A 20119-nucleotide genomic window follows, 5' to 3' on the forward strand; every position below is an offset into this window, starting at 1 on the left:
GCTGGCGTGGGAGGGGCTGAGCCGCCGCCGCGCCGGAGCGCTCCGCACGGCGGGACGCAGACGGGCTGGGGCGGGTCTGCCCGCGCGCACGGGGCAGGCGGGCGGCGGGAGCGCGGGCATCCTCGCGCTGAGGCGCGGGACGTGACTCAGGTACTGAGGCGGAGCCGTCGCGCGTGACGCTGCGGAGCGCTTGGCGGGCGCCCGGGGCGGTCGCCGTGGGGGGCGCAGGGTCTGCCCGGGGCGGTCGCCGTGGGGGGCGCGGGGTCTGCCCGGGCCGGCGAACGCGCTCGAGCGCGGCCGAAGCTCTGGGCGAGCGCGGCTTCACCCCTTGCCCGGAGGCTGCGCAGGGCGCCGGTGGGGCGGCGGGCGCGGCGCGGACTGTCCTCACCCCCCTGGGCGCCCCCCCGCCGTCTGCGTTTCTCCCCGCGCGTGGGGCCGGGCGGGAGCGCTTCCCGCGCTGCCGTACGTGTCGCCCGGCGCCCCCGCCGCCGTCGGCCGGGCAGCGCTGTCCGGGCGCTGAGCGGTGCTGGCGACCGAGGTCCACCCGGCGGCTGCGGGAGCGCTGTCCCCGGCTTCCCCCTTCGGCGGCCGAGTCACGCCTAGGCGCGCAGTGCTGCCGGCCCCAGCGCACGTCCAGTGCCCCACCGGCGGGTCGTGAGGCACCCGCCAGCTCGGGCTTTGTTCCTGCCGTCGCTGCCTTCAGACCGGTGCCGGGCGACGAGGGTCTCCGCGTCCAGCCCCGCCTCCGCGATCCCCTCGCTACTGCTCGCCTTTCACCTCAGCGCCGAGCACCGGGGCGGCGGGGGGGGGGAATGCCGGAGATCCCTTTGTCGCCGCGGTGGCGGTTCAGACCCGCTAGAGCGGGCGACGCGCGCTCTGAGGGACCGTCCCCTCGGAAGGGCATCGCCGCAGCCCCGGCGCGAGCTCCGTTACTCGCTGCTACGAGCGCTCGGAGGACGCCGAGGCGCTCGGGCGCGGCACCGCGCGGCCACCCGGCGGGAGCCGTCTGGGCCCCGGGCGGCGCGGGCGACGTGCCCGCCCCGGAGCCCCGCGCGGGCGGCCGTGGCCGTGGCCGGCGGCGGCGCCGCGACCGCCACCATTGTTCCTCCGAGCCCGCTCCTCCCCCGCGCCGGGCCGCCGCAGCCCCTCAGCATCTGCTGGGAAAGAGCCTTTTTTGCTACTGCTCGTAATGCACGTGAAAAGGTCTTGGCTGGCCTTACTCTAAACGGTTCTGTGGAGGAAAGAAAAAGCGCGCAAGGGCGAGATTGAAATGTAGCGATGCAACTTCCTCACCGGCGCGGGCCGTTAGCGCTGGTTGTGCAGAGGCGCTCTTGGTCAGCGGGTTTGCGAGCTGTTTGGGTGAAGCAGTTGGAAAACCGTTTAGTCCAGGATGGCACAGGGTGAAGTGTGCAGTTTTGCAATGTTTCAGAGGGAGCGGTAGTTTGTTGAAGGTGTGGCAGTCGTCAGTTTAAAACTGTAAAACAACCTATTAGTGCAGTACACCTGTTGTGGTTCAGTCGGAAGTATAATTCAAGGTAAATTACAAAAATACTAAGATGACGTTTTAAACTGTGACTGAAGTGGGAGTTCATGTATCTTGGTGTGTGCCACCATGTTACGAAGCTGCACCGTCCAAAGTAGTTGTGTAAAATGACACCTCTTAGCCAGATATTCCCCCCCATATTCAGCTACGTGTCCTAACCTAGCTTGAGATGCAGGGCACGTGCATGGGAGCACTTCGTGTATCAGGGTAGTTCCATGGTATTCTGCAAAACTAAGCACGTATATCCAGCTGGTGACAGGGCTGGACCCTTAATTACTGTTTACCTAGCTCTGTCACTTTTTGGTTTTATACTAGACAAAATAAGGACACTACTATAAACAACTGGCAAGAATTTCTATTTTTCTAAAGCTCTGACACATTGCAAAGCTACCATAGATGCAGGGCTGAAATTAGTTTTCATGATACATGAAGAATGAATTGTAAGTATTCAACTGAAGTTGGGATTCTGCAACTTCTATTTTTAAAAGCATATGGTAAGCAGCCAGATAATTCAAGTGCAACTGAAGGCATGTTTGTCACTTTTTCTGGGCACACAGAAAGGGCATATGCTGTCTGGTCTTAAGGTGCTGCTGTGATGCTGACATTAATGCACTTATGGTAGGTGGATGTGGTGTAAAAAAACCCCATAGGCTTTAGAAAAATCAGTCCACTTCTTCAGAAGCTGGGCATACAATATAGATGCAAAACTAGGGAGGTTGACAGTGCTATTGTTACAGCAGTAGTGTATTTGCTTCAAAGGTGGTAGCTGAGAAGATTGAACTGTTACTTACTGTTGTATTTGTAATTAAAGACAATATTTATGCAAGTAATTACCTCAAGATTAAAAGAGCTGTTTCTTTCTTATTAAGAAGAAAGCCACATTAATACTTCTTCAAACGTGGAGTTTGTATGCAGATCTGTGGTTTATTCTTTTGCTTATGGCCTGGTGTAAGTTAGAGGTACTTGTTGGTAACATGCTTATTAAGGAAAAATAAAAAACCCCAAGAAACTAAAACAAGAATATAATCTGATTTTCCCAGGTAATGTAAAGAACAGGATTCTAACATTTATTTTATATATATATAAAAAAAGCACAACTTCCCCTGTATACCCAGATAATAGAATCTACACTGGTTAGTATTACTTGCTACACATAAAATGGCAGTGTGAATTTACTGTGACATTGCAGTCTGCTAGTAACTTGTGATGTACGTTACTTCCTGTGCTGTAGCAGCAAACACTAAAATGGTTTGAGTCTAACTGGGGACTGGAGATTGATTAATAGTAAGCGTTGGTATGGAACATCACCTACAGCTACAGACAGCACAGAATTACTATATGGTTTATTCTAGGAGGTTTGAGAGAGACATGAGAAAATGGTGAAAGCTGGCAAACTCTTAAGAAAGGCAGATGCAGCGGAACCGGAAAACTGTCTCTGGTAAAACAGAGGAGGCCAAAATGGGAGAGTAAAAGTTGCTTGTGGGGCCTTGCGGGGAGGGAAGGAGGTCAGGGCAGGCATTGGTAAATCTGGTAATGATTTTGTAGAGAACAGGAGTTTGCAGCAGCCCTTGGAAATTAATGTATACTTCAGTTGGCTGATATTTAAGCAGGTAAGCCACAAGAAATGCACTACGGTGTCATACCAGTGGCCCATCAAAATGGCTTGTGTGAAGTACCTGAGTTGTAATAAATAAAATTCCAATTAAAGATCTACGCATTAGTGCTTTAGAGCATCAGGAAGGAGTTAAAGTCATGCTGAATAGGCAGATGTCAGTGGTGTCGATGCAAAGGGTACTTGTTTTATACATAGAGGGCTATCACCAGGGTCTGGAGGATATTAAAATAGAATTATTTTTGCAGGGGTCATTTCCTGCAAAATTTCAGTAGAGTTGGTTAGTGTTAGGATTCTTCACTCAAAACCAAGGATAACATACATCTTTTGTTTGGTCTGCTTAGATTTTAATACCCTTGGGCAAATATAGGAGGTTTATGACTCTTACTAACACAGTGAGCCGTCTACGCTTTTCAGCGTATCCATACTCCCAGTACCCTATGAAGAGAGAATGATTATTCTCTTCATTTCACAGATAAGAACCTGAAGGAGGAACTCCACATTGCTCAGTGTAGACCATCTTCCTCATTTGGTAATTATACAGTTCTCAACCTGGGTTCCAGACTGAATTCCAGTCTGAACTGGGTTCCCTACATGGAAGATCATTTTATTTTTGATAACCGTTATTTATTTCTAGTCTAGAAATTCAAGGTTGGGTAGATTTCTGTCATAGTTAAATTAATTCAGAGGAAGTTCTCGAGCTATATAGGTCAGCCTATGTACACACAAATGTCCTTCCTACCCATACTGCTGACCATAAACTACTGCTATGGGGCCAGTAAGGGTATTGGCTAAACACCGATACTAGGTTCTTGACATTTCTGGCTGCTCCTTTTCATAATACAAATGCTCTCCTTTTCTATACACTGCACCATCACACCAAAGACACCACCCACAGTGCTACCTACAATCACCTAGTAAGTCCTTCTAACTGATCCTGTATTAGTTTCCATGGCAACAGGAAGATCACCTCAGGAGCATGAACCACCACAGGTTTAACTACATTTGCTCCCTTTGTTTTACACATTACCAAAGCCAGAACCCAGGCACGATAGGAGGAATCTGGAATAAATACCAGCAATACCATCGAGTCTGTCTCGGAGATACGGAGACTGAGCGGCAGCCAGTTAAATGTAATCCTTTGCCTCTAAGCAGGGCTGAGCTAGCAGAAGCAGAAAGCAAAGCCAACTGTTGCAGTAGTTGTAGCAGGCTTTGGCAGTATCCCAGTACTGAAGTGAAATTGTAAGTAAAAAATTTTGCCTGGGCAAATCAACTACAATCCCACCTCTTCTAACGCTAGCCCTAGTGTGCACGTTTCACATGGGAACCTCCCCACTACTTCCTTTTTAGCTCTTAAGGAGGTGAATACAGTCCAGCCTAGTAAGGCACAGCGCAGCAGGATGAAGGGAACGGACATCCTCTGCTGTTTTTACAGAGGCAGAGCTCATTTAGTTGTGGTTAATGGCCTTTTGGTTTTGATGTGTTAACATGAACTACCGATGGGCTAAACCAGGTGAACAGGATCGATGTATGCGTGTGCATATGCAGACCAGTCTTTAAAGGATGGTGTTTGAAGGTCTGGTATGCTGGTTTAAGGCGATTTTTAGCCAAACGTGACAACGCACGTGACGTAAAGAAGAGTAAATGGATGTTATTGTTTCCCCATAGGCTTATTTTTATGAAACGCCGGCAGTAGGCCAGGTTCCCCCACAACTGCGAGTCTCGCTCTTTCAGCCCAACAGAACACAAAACCGTTTTAGGGACCGCAAAGGCGGCAAGTCTCGTGGGCCGGGTGAAGCAACAGACGCCTCTGCCGGGGCCGGGCACGGAGGGTGCGTCCCCGCTGCCGAGCGAGCCGGGCTCCGCGCAGAGCGTGCGCGGGCGCTGCGCGGGGCGGCCCCTGCGGCGGTGACGTCAGGCTCCGCGCCCCGCCCGCCCGTCCGGTCACGTCCCGCACGTCTCGGTGCGGCGGCCGCCGGCGCGCGCGCCCTGCTGGCCTGGCCCGCGCTGCCGCACGTCGCCGTGACGGGGTTACGCGGGGCCGCGGCGAGCGGGCCCTGCCCCGGGGCCACCGCCGGCGGGGCCCGGCGGGCGGCGATCCGGCGCGGCTCGTGGGGCGGGAGCGGCGCCGCGCAGCCCCCGCCCCGGGGCTCGCAGCGGCGGACGGCGTTGGGGGGCGGCCGGGTCTCGCTCCGGGCCGCGCACGCCGCGGGCTCGGTGCGCCGGTGCCGAGTTCACTTCCCGCCCCCCCCGGAGAAACGCGGGGAAGCCTGGACAGCCCTGCCCTGGGAGCAGCAAGCGCGCAGCCAAGTAGCTTTAACGGCGGTCGATCGCGAGACACCTGCCTCTGGAGGCGCCTTGGGTGCCGGGGCCCGGCCCGGCCCGGCCCCGCGGGCTGCAGAGGTGCCCCCAGAACAGCTTTGCCACGGGCTCGGCGAAGGAGCGTCCCCGCCCGCGTGCAGAAGCAGCACCGGGGTGAATGCCGCGAGCCCTTCCTACGGCTGACTCTTCCCATCCAGCCTGCAGAAACTGCCGATTGCTATTTCTCAACAAAACATGCCCATGTATTATTACTGACTTTGTGTTGCCACTAGATGGTTAATACAAAAGAATAAAAATTACACAACCCTTCCTCCAACATTTTAAACATTCACTCCAAATGACATGTTCTGTGTGACCGCTGGGAAGTAGTGGGAGTGACGATTCCTCCTGCCCCTTGGACTCCTTCAGTTTTACGTCTTATACCTGGTCTTTATGCACTTGAGCTGAGGTACTTGAATCAGTGTTTCTCCTGTTATCATTAATATTACAGAGCTACCAGTGTCATGAAGTATTACACTTTGTGCACCTACTCTTGTGCTGTCTGGCTATTCCCTTAAAAAAAATAATCCTTTTTTGAAGAATGCTTGATACTGTGTATCATACAGTACTGGGAAAAAGTGTCAGGAGAGTTGCTAGAGATGCATCTTAAGACTTCCATTTAGCGGCCCAAAGTCTGGTGCAGAAATTGCCCAGTCTAACAAGCTATGTGTTTTTATACACTCTTACAGCAGTCAGCAAATCAGCCATCTGTAGTAGCAGGCACCTAGATGTCCAGTTTCATTGAGGTATTCTGTTTTGCTTCATGTTTAACCATTTTACATTCCAGTTGTATGAACTTAAGACAAATTGTTTTCTGTTTATATGTGATTTGCAGAAAACAAGAGGTGAAGCTAGTAGTATAAGGCTTACTGTCCTTCTTGTACAGCCCAGGGTAATAGAACAGCTACAGTCATGGCCAAGTTTATTTCTGCATCATGTATATAAAGTTGTTTCTTCCAAGAAGAGGGAGTGCTGGTTTAAATGCCATAGTAAGTACATTCATACAGGCCTATTAACAAACATGCATTTGGTCCTCAGTTGTCTAGACAAGTCCGCATCAACTAGATTGTTGTGCCATACAGCCTGGTTCTGAAATGGAGCTACGTCATTCCCAATGCACAACAAGCACAGACCTACACTGGTGAAAGCAGAAGCATTCTTTAATAATGAACATCTTCTCTGATGCGCAGCTGTGGTTGCACTCCTCTTTTAGGTACTATCATAGAGAAACATTGACTCAATAGGAGTAATCAATTACATTTTAAAGAAATGGTCAATTTTTATACATGTAAGATTTAATGTATAACTTGTTTGAAGCTCACTTTTAACATTTTCAAGACAATAATACGCAGACCCTACAAAAACCTGATTGCTGTGATGCAATACCTCCCTGCACTCTTCACATACAGGGACACTTTATCTGCCTTTTCAGTGTCTTCTCCCCCTCCCCTTGTCGCTCTGTTTTAAAACTTTGCAGCATTACTGTCTAGTACATAACATTCTCACGAGATTTTATTTTTAGATGCAAAGGTGCTTATGTCTGCATGCGGAAGATGTGAAAGATAAGATTCATCAAACAAAATATTACAAAATTTTACTGATAATGTAATAATAATGGAAAGCATTTGCTTCAGGCAGACAGTGATACTGAGCATTGCTGCAGTTACTAACTCCCATCATCCACAAAAACTGCCCGTGCAGATTTTCATTGCAGTTTAGCTTAGGTACTTACTTGATGCGTAAAATCTGATAGCTCATCAGAAGCTCAAAGGGATCTGTCTATCATTTCAAGATATCAGTGCATCAGGGCTGTATTGCTGTCCCCAGTAGGGAACAAAAAGCCTGGGTGATTTGTCCACTGTTGCACAGAATACTTGTGATGCACCATGACTTTGCATCCAGGTCTCCTAAACTGAATAGTCCAGGAGCTTCACGGAACAAGGTCTTGTAAAAAAAAAATCCCACAGACTTTAATGCAGCACTTACATATTTATGAAAGTCAAATACACCCCTGAACTGTTATAATGGCTTCAGTTTTTCTATGAAACAGGGATTTGGTTGAAATCCAGTTTTGACTTTGAAAGAGCTGTGAGGGGATGTTCATTAAAAACTCAGCTGTGTGCATCTCATTTTTATGTATTTTTTGCAAGCTTTGTAAGGACTAAACCCAAACAAGGAATAGTTAAAATTGCACTGCATCTTCAAGATTTGTATTTAAAATAGTCCCATGTCTTATTTGTAAGTTTAACTGTAGTACAATTTCTGCCTTTTTTGGTTAGATGATTTTGGTTAGGTAATTGTCCCAATGTCTATAGACTGTAATTGTTTTTTGTTTCTTAGGGAACACTCTTGAGCTTCATCATGGGAGCTGTAGTAGCTGATGATGGTCCATCTGGTGTTAAAGCCCCTGATGGAGGCTGGGGCTGGGCTGTCCTTTTTGGATGTTTTATCATCACAGGATTCTCCTATGCCTTTCCAAAGGCAGTTAGTGTCTTCTTTAAAGAACTTATCCGTGAATTTGGCATTGGATATAGTGACACTGCATGGATTTCCTCCATTCTGTTGGCCATGCTTTATGGAACAGGTAGGTAGTTCTGTTTCTGAAACAGTATTGCATCATACAATGATGTATGTAAATCATACAGCCATTTACAGCATGAATTGTGACTGTATATCATTACTTGTGTGCAAGTAAGGCATTCCAAAGAATTACTATTAGTCACATAAAGCCAGAAATTACTTAAGCACATCCAACTTGCATACAAAATTAAATCTCTGTAACTCAGTAGGTACTAAAGATGATGAAAAATTCCGTGGCACTCTGAAGATGAAAAAGACTAAATGTTTGACTATAGAGGAAAGAACACTCTTAGAGATTGGCCTGACAGCATGGACAAAGTACGGAAAGAATCATGGGATCATTTAGGTTGGAAGAGACCTTTAAGATCAACTCCAACCGTAAACCTAGCACTGCCAAGTCCACCAAAGAAGAAATGCAAACTGACATAAAATCAATTGAAAAAAATGGTTTATCTCAGCAACTGTAACTTGCTCTTCTTGCCTAGGTCCACTCTGTAGTGTATGTGTCAATCGCTTTGGCTGTCGCCCTGTCATGCTGGTGGGTGGCCTTTTTGCCTCAATGGGGATGGTGATAGCCTCCTTCTGCACGAGCATCGTTCAGATCTATCTAACTGCAGGTGTGATTACTGGTAAGTAGTGTGCATTGTTGAAAATGAGTTAGCTAATGTCTTAGCTTCAGGTGGAAGTTTTGTGTAAGTAACAAATATCTAAATCATCAGGATCATCCAGATGAGCTCTTATAAAGATGGCATACAAATGTGGAATTAAATTTTTGGGGTTTTTTTTTTTTTTGGTACATTTAATAGCCACTGCTGTAATCAGTGAAGTGTAACCACAGAGTACAAGAATATTATGGAGGTGAAATGCTTTTAAAAATGTTATCTTAGAATTCATCTATTTGGAATAAAATTCTTAAGTCATGAATCAGAAAAACTAATTAGAAAATTTTTTAATAGCGTTATTGTAGGCCAGTATTAATTTTTATGTACCTTCTGTTACAGGTTTGGGTCTGGCACTAAACTTTCAGCCTTCACTCATCATGTTAAACCGTTACTTTGACAAACGCCGGCCCTTGGCCAATGGACTGTCTGCTGCTGGGAGTCCAGTGTTTCTTTGTGCTCTCTCACCGTTGGGGCAGATACTACAGCATGAGTATGGTTGGAGAGGAGGATTCCTTATACTGGGTGGGATGCTGCTTAACTGCTGTGTGTGTGGAGCATTAATGAGACCTTTGGAGCCACCCAAAAAGTCTGAAGCTACCAAAGAACCAGCTGAGAAGAAAGTGAAGAAAAAACTTCTGGATTTCAGTGTGTTTAAAGATGGTGGTTTTGTAATCTACACGCTAGCAGCATCTATCATGGTGCTTGGGCTCTTTGTTCCCCCAGTTTTTGTTGTGAGTTATGCCAAGGATTTAAGGTATCATGACACCAAAGCAGCTTTCCTTCTGACTATTCTGGGATTCATTGATATCTTTGCTCGGCCTATTTGTGGAATGGTAGCTGGTCTTAAGTGGGTTAGACCACGCTGTGTCTACCTCTTCAGTTTTGCTATGATTTTCAATGGCTTTACAGATCTTATGGGTTCTATGTCTGTTGATTATGGTGGCCTGGTGGTCTTTTGCATTTTCTTTGGCATTTCTTATGGAATGGTAGGTGCTCTTCAGTTTGAAGTTCTCATGGCGATTGTTGGTACTCAGAAGTTTTCCAGTGCTATCGGTTTAGTGCTCCTGGCAGAAGCTATGGCTGTTCTAATTGGTCCACCATCAGCGGGTAAGTATTCCATTTAGTTCAGAATTCAAACTCATTGCATTGCATCCGTTTACACAAATTGTATGATGAGGGAGCAGAAAAAAGACAAAATGAGTCACTCGAGAACTGCATGTTGTGCTAGTGTTGCACATGCTTCACTGACTTTCTGCAGTTACAATCTGAAATAGTCCAAGACAGGGTGGGATGAATGTTTCCCTTCTTGGATCTATTTCAGGATTGGTTGAATTGCTATATGGAGATGCTGCTCTTTCTCCACTGAAAGCCTACACTGGACCTCTTATTAGTAGATGGCTACTGTTGTATGAGATGAGTCTTACACACAGTGAATAACTTTTGTGAAGTTCAGACCTCTTTGGAGTTGAGATTCAGAATATGAAACCTGTCAATTTTCTTTGGAAAGTACTAGGATAGATTCTCTATACCCATGGTAGATTTGGAGGAGGAAAGAAAACATCAGAAGGAAGAAAAAAAATCTTACAAGAACTATAGAACTGGACTGTTTTAAGAAAGGTAGACTGATTTTGTTGCATGTCTCACAACCCAAGAATAAGGGGACAGTACAGAATATTCAGATTCATTAATTTGAATTCAAAATTGCAAATTAATTACTAATCAAAGAACATACATTTTACAGACCCTGAACTGAAAAAAAACCCCCACCAGTTCACTGCCATAAAATGTTTACTGTTTATATCAGACACTAAAAAGCATCATATATCTTTATTGTGACAGAACCCCTCGTGTAGAAAAGACTACTATGCACTACTTCCTCTGATCTTCAGGTTTGGAGAGGCACTTCTTTCACTTCCATTAAGTCCTGTAAAAATTTTAACTTGACTAAAGCATCAGAATCAGTCAGTTACTCCAGACTGAGTATTAAGTAAGATTTGCATTTTAAGCAGACAGTGCACCGCCTGTGTAGGAAAGGAAATGAGATTGGGAGCGAGAGGAAGCTGATGATGCCGATCCCGGCCATGGATGCACCCGTTTTAATCTGAAAGACATGGCACTTGTCTCATCTCTTGCACGTGAAGGCTAGGCTGGTTTTATTCCAGTTGAATTGCATGACTCTGTGTGTGCAGGGGAGTATGTGTTTTGGGATGTGATGTCAGTGAATGTTAAACTGAATTGAAATAACTGAGAAATACTTTGTTATAAACTTGTTAAAATGCTATTTCAAAACACTTGCTTAGATAGTCATGGTACTTCTAGCAGGGGTCATTTAAATGTTTAAAAAAGCAGAAAAAAAATCATTGCAAGATAATCACTTTTGTTAATTACCTGGAATATTGTCTTTTTCAGGAAAACTCTTGGATGCAACAGGGAGGTACATGTTTGTTTTTATTATTGCTGGAATTGAAGTTACCACCTCAGCACTCGTATTGGCCTTGGGAAATTTCTTCTGCATTAAGAAAAAATCAGAAGAACCACATACAAAAGAAGAAGCAGCAGAACGAGAGGAATTAAACAAATCTGAAGACAAAACTCCTGAAGATGCCAAGGTGGATTCTATTGAAGTGGAGCAGTTTCTGAAAGATGAGCCTGAAAAAAATGGCGAAGTTGTAACTAACCCAGAAACGTGTGTGTGAGCATGACAGAAAACCAACTAAGCGTTTAGAAAAGAAAGATTTTCAACACTATTTATTTTAGAAATAGAGTTAGTTTAGGGCTGGGCCACCTGCTTTATTAACCGGAGGCCGGTCAGCTCATCAGGTCTCTCTGGAAGCTGATTAGCTAGAAAACCTTCTATCGGAAAATTAGCTTTATCAGTAAAAGGTGGAGCATTGTGGTTATACTTTTTATGTAAACTAAAAAGCTTTTATAAACACAAGTAGAGTCTTGCTATGCATCACCAGAAGCTGCTCCCTTGGAAGAGATATAGGAAGACTGTATTTTAAGAAAAGTGGAATTATATGTATGTTTTCAGACAATATTGGTGAAATCGCTGTGTTGTGCAGCTAAATATAATTTCCCTTTCTGCGTTCTTTGTGAAGGGGAAAAGAGTTTGAGATGGAGAAAAATCTCAGGAACTTAAAGGTCTCCATTGAATTTCTTACTTTTTTTTTTAGATTAATTGGCTCAGCCCTAATTTAATTTTGATATTATTTGTTACTTTGTTTTATGTAAATGTTATTTCTGAGTTTTGTCTAAACCTGTAATCTTTGTAATTACCCTCTGAAAATACTGTACGTGGAAAGGCACATTACAGATATTGTCCTCAGCAGATCACACAAGTGGTAGTCCGAGGTGGTACTGAAAGAAGAGAAAATGAGCAGAATTGATCCTGACAGACCGTAAGCAAACAAAGTTAGACTACATTTACATACAAGGTTTCCAGTAGTTTCCCTGCAGCACTGAAAAATATTACAAGTAACATGGAGAAGACAGATACTAGGTTTAGCAGAATCTTGTGAAAGAGTGTCCATTTTGTATCTAAAAGAAACAGTATAAGTTTCAGATGACCTGTAAATCAGAGTGGGTAGACTTGGGGAAGGGACTGGACTATTTTGAAACATGTTAGCCATCTTTAAAATGCAATGTTAGCAACACAGGAAGGTCTTTTTTGATTTTGTTTTTGTGTTTGGGTTTTTGATTTGTTTTGGTTTTCTTCATTTAACCCACCCCCCCATCCTTCTGCTTAATCTATGGAAGTTCAAGGTGCCATTTTTGCTGATTGAGGAAACACGATAGAATTGTTGATCGTATTTATGACAGCAATGCATAAGGACCCGTCAGGAGTGGGGTCAGATCCGCTACTCATCGCACAAATAACAGGGAGTCTCTGGCCAGTCTTTTCAATCTCCTCTGACATTGTTATGGGGGAAGGAGAAGAAACAGAAACACCTCAGACAAGGCAGTGACAGCACATTTGAAGAAACGCGGAAAGGGAAAAGATTCATTGTGAGGATGCTGAATAGAAAAGGAAGGTAAAGTAAAAGAAAGGCATTTTATATTTTTTTCCCCACCCAAACACACTCAAGAAATGTAATCTTTTATATAAAATGATGCTCCTGCAACCCACCTTTCCAATACATTTATAAAAAGCTCTCTAAGCTTTGTGACTGCCATAACAATATTCAAAACAGACTAATTGTAACAGATTCAGTTTTCTTGTTGGCAGCAAAGGCATACTGGCTTTCAGGTGCCAAAGTTGTTCCACTCAATAACTGAAAACTAAAAGACCCATATTCATTAAAACCCTGTATCCCTTTTAAAAATAACATTAGTTATTTAATACTCAACCATTTTAACAGGAACATACAGTAAATCCAACAAAGTGCCAAACCCATGAACCATTCTCTAATGGAACTATTTCAGATACCAGCTTCCATTCCGGTAGTTTCTTCAAAACGGTTTTGCACTGTTAGGACAACCTTGAACAGAAATTTAAAAGTTAGGATCATGATGGGGTTTTTTGAGTGATTTTAAAAAGAAATAGATCCTGCACTGAATAAAGTTAATTAACTTTTTATTAATTTAGTAGCAGGAATTGCGCTGGCATGTCCTAATTATAAGAACTTAGTAACTGAACTTAGCTCCAGTTTGCTGAAGTCTAAATCAGTACTTGGAACACAACACTGCTAGCTCCAGAAGGCCACCTTAGGAACGGGCAAGAGGAAAATGGAATCCACAGATTAGTTTATGGTGTCCCTAGAAGCTGCTTCAGAAGATACATGAAGGCGTGATAGAGCTTTCAGATTGGAGTTCCCTGTTCTGTTTCAAAAAGCAAAAACTAGAAACCTTCCCAAAGGTGAACTGAGGTTCTCAAACAGCCATTTTTGTCTTACTGCTGGTTTTGATCACCAGATTTCTTTGCTAGATAATGCTATACTGTTATCACAAAACTAAATGGTTATTCCTTTGACCTCAGGTTTTGTCACAATTTTAAGTTGCTGTACATTCTGCAAATTATCTCAAAATTTTGGGCTTATCTTACTGACTTTCCAGACTATGTTTTTATTTTCCAGACATAATGCCTTTATGGTTAAGCTGGACACAAGTGTTATGTTACAATTTTATGTGATTGGGGCAGAAGAGGAAGTTATTAAGACAAGGGAAACACATTTCAACAAGGCACCTTCTAAAGTAAATCTGGTGTTCACAGGAAGTGCCTCATTGGCCTATACAAGTTCTTTTCCTCGACTCAAAGATGAACTACACTGAGTAGGACTGCCAGTGCTCTTGTGCTGTTCTCAGCACAGACCTGCCAATGGATTGCAGTATTTGTGAGAGATGCTTACTGCATGAGAGAAGTCAAATCACAGGACTCTCTTATCGACTGTGAGAAATAAGGGTTGGAATGTAACGAGCTAAGCAGTTTCACGCAAGCTATAAAATCTACTGTTTTAATTATTTACAAGATGCATCAACGGAGATGAGAAGCTCCTAATTCAGATCTCTCAGCAACATCAAAACTGGCAGGCTTGAGAATACTTCTGAGTTCTGGAGCCAGTTAAGCTCCCTGCTTCCATTCTGTCCCATTCAGGGGTGACATCTGGGTGTGTGCTAGCTCTCCAGTCCTTTTTTCATTCAGCTGCCTTTATTTCCTTGGAAAGAGATTGATTATACTGATAGGAAGGAAATCTCCATGCATGCCAGATCCCTAGCCTGGACAACTGTGGGCCAGTATGCAGGGCTGTGCTGAGGCATGTATCCAGCTGCTCCTACGGACATGGCCACAAAGGCCTTTACACTGAGCTATTTTATAGGCCTCCCTCTTTCCTACCCCAAGATGTTAAAAAAAAAAAAAGGCAAGCAAGCAGCAAGTCCTTAGGTTCCCAGCACTGTCTTAGAACACCAGCTAGGAACTGTTACATATAGGAGGGATTGTATTGCAACTCTTTCTCTTGGCAAGACTAGCCTGGCTCTGTATTAATTTAACTCTGCCTATTGTAAATTCACAAAGAATTGCTTTTAAACCTCTCCAGGTATTTTGGTAAAGTATTTTTTCAGTCTCAACACCACTGAGATCCCCTTAAGAGCAGTTTGTGAGATGTGCTCTTTCATGTATTTTGAGGATGTGCACGGTTAGAGTTATGAACCATTGCTAAAGAGGTGCTAATTGCCCAGGGACACAAGCAGAACAGTTCCATGCAACATTACCTGGATGAACCTTTGCTCAACCTTCACCTGGTTAAAATTTTGTGATTTGAAAAAAGGGAAGAAAAGAGGAAAGGGAAGGCGGGTAATTATACAACTGAATTGCCAAGCATCCCAAAGACAACATTATAATTTGCTCTTGCATCACACGCTATTGGAACAAATGTAACTTCTTTAGACACATAGTTCATGAATCTGTGAAGTCCATGAGGGAAACAAAAAGTCCAAAAATTCCAAGTATAATACTATAAAACAGTCAATAGTTTTCATAGATTATTTCTCTGCAACTAATGAACGGTGTTTTAGTGTACAGGCTAGCATAATTTAAAGCTTTTTAGATCTTTGTACATTCTATAAATTGTGTACTACAGGATTTATGGTTAAAATATTGTATGTTTGATCATGTAATGGATCTTAGGCCCTTAATTTCTTAATGCAAGGAGACAGTGTGTGTATAAATGCCTCTAACACACAGAGAATATATAGAGGTGTATATGTGTGTACATATATATATTTATATATGTATGTATCAATCTATATATATCAAACATGCAAAATACCCAGTAGAATAGACAGTTTGCCTGTTTACTAGACAGAGTTAAAACTATTTTCTTCCTCTTATACAAAGATCAGTCTTTTTTTAAAATTGAAATTTAATTTAAAAATTTCTGAATAAAATATCTTGTAGCTATTTGGAGCCTAGCTCTCAGCAGAACTAAAAATCTTAGAAGTGATGCAGCTATCTGTTTAAAGTCACAATCTCTAGATTTTATTTTTCTCCAGTCCTTAAATACACTACAGCAAGCCTTCAGCAGTACCTGCTGCTAAAGCAGCTAGTTCCCTTAAGGTGAGACTTGAGACGGTATAAGGTAAGGTGTGGACTGGACAGATCTTGTGCTTGTTAATATTAAATCCCATCCAAACAAACATGTTAAACAATGTAAAATCATTCTCTAAAAAGAAATTAAAACATTCCCCTAACCAAGCAAACTTCAAAATCAAACTCCAAAATACACTCATGCATGCACCTTCATTACACCCCGAAGAAAAGCTTCAGTTTGGTAGGCAATCATAGCTAGAGGGCTTTCAGAACACAAACTCTTACATGTTACAGCATAAGTAATGACTTCTGTATGTGTCTGTAGACCGACATCATCTCTACCACACTTGTCTTTAAGATTATGGGAATACAATTCTGTTTTGTGCAAGTGGGGTGACTTTTTGTTTCCTGTTAATGCACTTTAATGTAATGTGTACACTTAGAAATTTTTTTTATGCTTTTCTAGTAAACTGTTGCAAATGTAGTGAATAAATATTTATTTGGTTGTCAAAAACTGTGGGTGTGAAAAAATAAGCTTAGAAAAAACAGCTTTTAACAACCAGATTTGGAAATTTAGCTTCATTTGCACATGCTCAAATAGCTGTACAGAAGCAGAGTGCTTACAGAGAAGAAAGTAAGAGGTGACACTGAGCTGACAGGCAGACAGGTTTTAATGTGGGCAAGAGGACTGCTTTTGCCATGACTCATACTTTGGCCAGTTCCAAAATGGAAATGGACTCCTGCTGTAAATGATCCTGAAGACTACTTTAAAGGATCAGCTATTTTAAAATAATAGCTATTAATTTTGTGATGTTCCCTGTAGAAATTATTGTTCTTGTCCTCTGAAGAGTGCTCCAGGTTTTGTTTGCAGGTAAAGTTTTATAAATTGCTGTGACGTATATAGTCCTAAGTATTCTGAGTACTGACCTGCCAGCAAGCTATCGTCAAGTGATGCTCTTTAGAACTTGAAAGCTCCTAAGAAAACACAGTATAAGAATACATACATGGTGAGGTTTTTTTGGATCCTATGGTACCCCAGCTAAGACTGGCTCCTCAAGGTATAATCTCAAGGCTACAGTGAATCAAAATTACAGTCTCTTCAGTGTAACATGAGCTATGTTTTGCTATCTAGAAGGCTCACATCTATTTGTGCCTAATTCTAAGTATCTCTGCTGAGGAATTTTGGAGAAATATCACTAAGCTCAGCTTCCAAAGTTCTCCATGTATTTACAATGAAAAGATCATAGGTCTAGTTTACATAAAAACCCCTGTGTGAATAAACATATGATCACCTTTTTTATGCTAGTTTAGTGAAGTTGGTAAGACTTAAGGTGCAATCAAATGCTTTGCTACCCTGCTGGCCAGATCAAGCCATATGCTGCTACAGGAATGAGTGTTACCAGGTGGACTGAAATGACAGAATTTATTAGCGTGCGGTCAGCACATCCTTGTGACAGAAAACCAAAGAGTTTATCTTTGCCTCTGGTACTCTGAGTCTGAAAGACAGGAGTCGGGCCATTCGCTGTGGGGGAAAAGAGGCATGACCTGAGTTGCAGAGCTGTTGTCCCCTTCTGCTGGACCTGTTGAAGGAAGGTGACCCACCAATATTTGAAGAGTAAACAACTTTGACAATAGCAGAGGCACTGCATATGACAAGTAATGGCTTTGGAATACATTCTTTTAGCAGCCTTATCAATGCTTCTGGAATAGAGCTCATCTTTGCGCAAGTAGGAAAAAGGCGCATCTACTACAAAAGTCAGGGCTCTTGAAAGTATCTTGTTAGTGATACAGTCTGTGAGATCAGCAGACCTGCATTTGTCTGAGAAAGTATGGAAAGTCAGAGGCAGAGTAAAAAGCTACTTACCTCTAGTTATACGCTCTTTGTTCCTTGACTGATCTCAGTACCTGCTTCATCATCTCAGCAACATTCCAGCTGGCAACTTTCCTCACTATCCCTAGATGAATGCTTCGGAGCAGTAAAAAAGGAGGATAGCTCTTGCTCTTCTGATTCTTCATCTACTACTGTTTCAGCAGTTTAAAGCCTTTCAGTGGAAAACTGAATCCAATGAAGAAGCTTATCTAGATTTTAGTATTTAAAATTCTTAAGTAGCAAAAGATGATTCAGTTTTGCTGAAAAATGTGGCATAAGATCTGGTGGCTGACAACATCAGACAAACTTAAAATAAAATTTCTCAGCCATGAGAGCAGAGAAACATTTGGTGTTTGGGGTCTTTAAGAAAAAAATCTGCACATGACCTCAAAATACTGTGAATAGCTGACTTACCCTTTCCTTAAGGATTGTGGGGAATACAAGCAGCTCTACGTTGCCTTTGTGCCTGTAACGCTTGTAGCTTTGAACCAAGATGAGGACTATAATTAAACTAAATGTTCTGTCTGCTTATGAGATCAGGACTAGACAGTTTCTTCTTATGTACCAAATGAATTCCTGTCCCGTTCCACATCCCACCCCAAGTATCCTGGATTGGTCACAGCAAACAGTAAACTAGGGCTTAATGCTTTAGAATGATATACACAATTTCCCCTTTTTTCCACATTCCTATTTGTCCATTATGCTTATATTTCTCAGACCTAGATCTTAGCTATGCATTTTGAGTCAAGAATTTTCCCAAAATGAGATTAACAAAGAACACTATCTTAAACAAAGATAGGGGTTTTTTTTTTGGTAGACTGCATATTTTTGTAGATTGTGTACATACAGATGTCATCTAATTTTCTGTTGTCCCTCTGCCTGCAGCATGCAATGGTTTCATCAAAAGAACTGAAGCATACTAGTCTTAATAACATTAAGCAGGAAAAAAACCACCAATGTCTGAGGGAAAAGTCATAGTGTAACTCCTGTGCAAGTATTTGCTGACAAAAGTTAGTAGGATTTTGTTGTGAAACAGATTCTTACTGAAGATCAGGCCTCTGAGCAATCTCCTGGTACAAAACCAATGAACGATACAAATAGTCCGTACAATTCAGGTTCAATCACTTAAATCCAGACATATATATGTAATGCAAATAACTGTCACCTGAAGGAACCAGAGGGAATTACTGTTTTTAATAATGAAGTACTGCATTCTTTAACAGCAAAACCTTTTATTATTAACCTGTCTCATCTGGTGAATTTTAGAAGCTACTCTGCTGTAGGATTAAGTTCATGGTCAATTACACTTCCTCACAGCTGGATTAAATCTAGATTTCTGACCAGGTGGCTCAGCACTATTGAAAAAACCAGCAGCATTGTTTGTTTTCACTTAGTATTTTGTACACATGAAATGCTGCTTTTGTAAAGCAAAAGTTAAAGAACAAAATACGTACCTTTTTATTTCATTCTTGTACAAAGAGAAAATAAATATTCTTGAAATGAACATGTACGCTCTAGCCAATGATCTGCTTACAAATCTGTAAATTCCTTGTAAAGATTCTTGTCAAGAAATTAGATTTCTGAAAGTGTTGCCTTTGACAGATTTTATGGAGGAGCGGCCACTCAGAGGTCTGGAACGTGGGAAAATGAAGACAACAAATGGTTGTGCTTATGATTTTTTCCCCACTGGAGAATGAAGGATGAGAGGTCTTCAAGTTCTACATGACTTCCTCCAAGGGAGATTTTGAGTACCTTCATGAAGTTGACGTGGAATATATGGACTACTTAAATGCTTTTACTTAGTATCTCTCTTAAAGCATAGGATTTATTGTCAATTATTTTCAAGGTACTTGTACCACAACGCAGGGACTCTGTAGCCATCACGATGATGTAAAACAGCAGCACAGCTGGTATTTTTCACATAAAAGCACAGAGCCAGTTCTAAATGAGAACTGTGAGGACAAATTAAATATCCTTTCAACTTTTAAAGGCCTGCTAATAAGAAACACAGGATTCTTGAAAGTTTATTTGCCCTCAGGTTATGAATAGACTTTTGACAATTACATACCAGAAGTCAGGACTTTTATTATACAAGGCATTGTGGGCAGAGCTCAATAATTTTCTTGCTTTTATCCTAGCTCCCATAACTGATCAAGTCTCAATAGCAATTCTCTTCCCATACTTCCTATCAGTACAATGTATTACTTGGTAGGAGAAAGCATTTGTAAAAAAGACTTCTGGAAAAGAAGCAATAGCCAAACAAAAACCATTTACCTTTAAACAGACAAAAGACGTGCTTTCTGTGAGCAACGCAACGAGAGCCTTTCTTCCTGTATACCCTAACTGCTGCATTCTGACCAGGACTACCAAAAATTCAAGTGAAAGTTTTAGTACCATGACAAGTGTTTGCAACTCACAGCGCTCTTTGTAAGTACAGAAACCCCTTAAAAAAAAAAAAAAAAGG

General features: G+C 42.7%; 1 protein-coding gene across 5 annotated transcripts; it reads left to right on the top strand.

Annotated features, from left to right (window-relative positions):
* The first annotated feature begins 77 nt into the window (after positions 1–77).
* SLC16A3 (solute carrier family 16 member 3) lies at positions 78–19159 on the top strand. 5 transcript variants are annotated; one of them, XM_074889406.1, is made up of 6 exons: positions 124–150; positions 6555–6729; positions 7857–8100; positions 8582–8725; positions 9098–9865; positions 11168–19159. In XM_074889406.1, exons 3-6 carry the CDS (start codon positions 7878–7880, stop codon positions 11452–11454), a joined length of 1422 nt encoding a protein of 473 aa, XP_074745507.1. In that variant the 5' UTR covers positions 124–150; positions 6555–6729; positions 7857–7877; the 3' UTR covers positions 11455–19159. The 5 variants fall into 5 exon arrangements, with proteins under 5 accessions (XP_074745508.1, XP_074745507.1, XP_074745509.1 ...); XM_074889404.1 differs by lacking the exon at positions 124–150 and adding an exon at positions 5282–5925; XM_074889407.1 differs by lacking the exon at positions 6555–6729 and having other exon boundaries at positions 78–150.
* The last annotated feature ends 960 nt before the right edge of the window (positions 19160–20119 follow it).

The sequence above is a fragment of the Strix uralensis genome, chromosome 19, assembly GCF_047716275.1.
Source record: "Strix uralensis isolate ZFMK-TIS-50842 chromosome 19, bStrUra1, whole genome shotgun sequence".
NCBI classification, from domain to species: Eukaryota; Metazoa; Chordata; class Aves; order Strigiformes; family Strigidae; genus Strix; species Strix uralensis.

What these genes read in the sequence shown, in the direction of transcription:
- SLC16A3 (XM_074889407.1), top strand. Translation starts at nt 7,878, where the DNA reads ATGGGAGCTGTAGTAGCTGATGATGGTCCATCTGGTGTTAAAGCCCCT. An exon ending in GGCCATGCTTTATGGAACAG is followed by an intron (nt 8,101 to 8,581) that starts GTAGGTAGTTCT and finishes CTTCTTGCCTAG; the next exon opens with GTCCACTCTGTAGTGTATGT. An exon ending in AACTGCAGGTGTGATTACTG is followed by an intron (nt 8,726 to 9,097) that starts GTAAGTAGTGTG and finishes CTTCTGTTACAG; the next exon opens with GTTTGGGTCTGGCACTAAAC.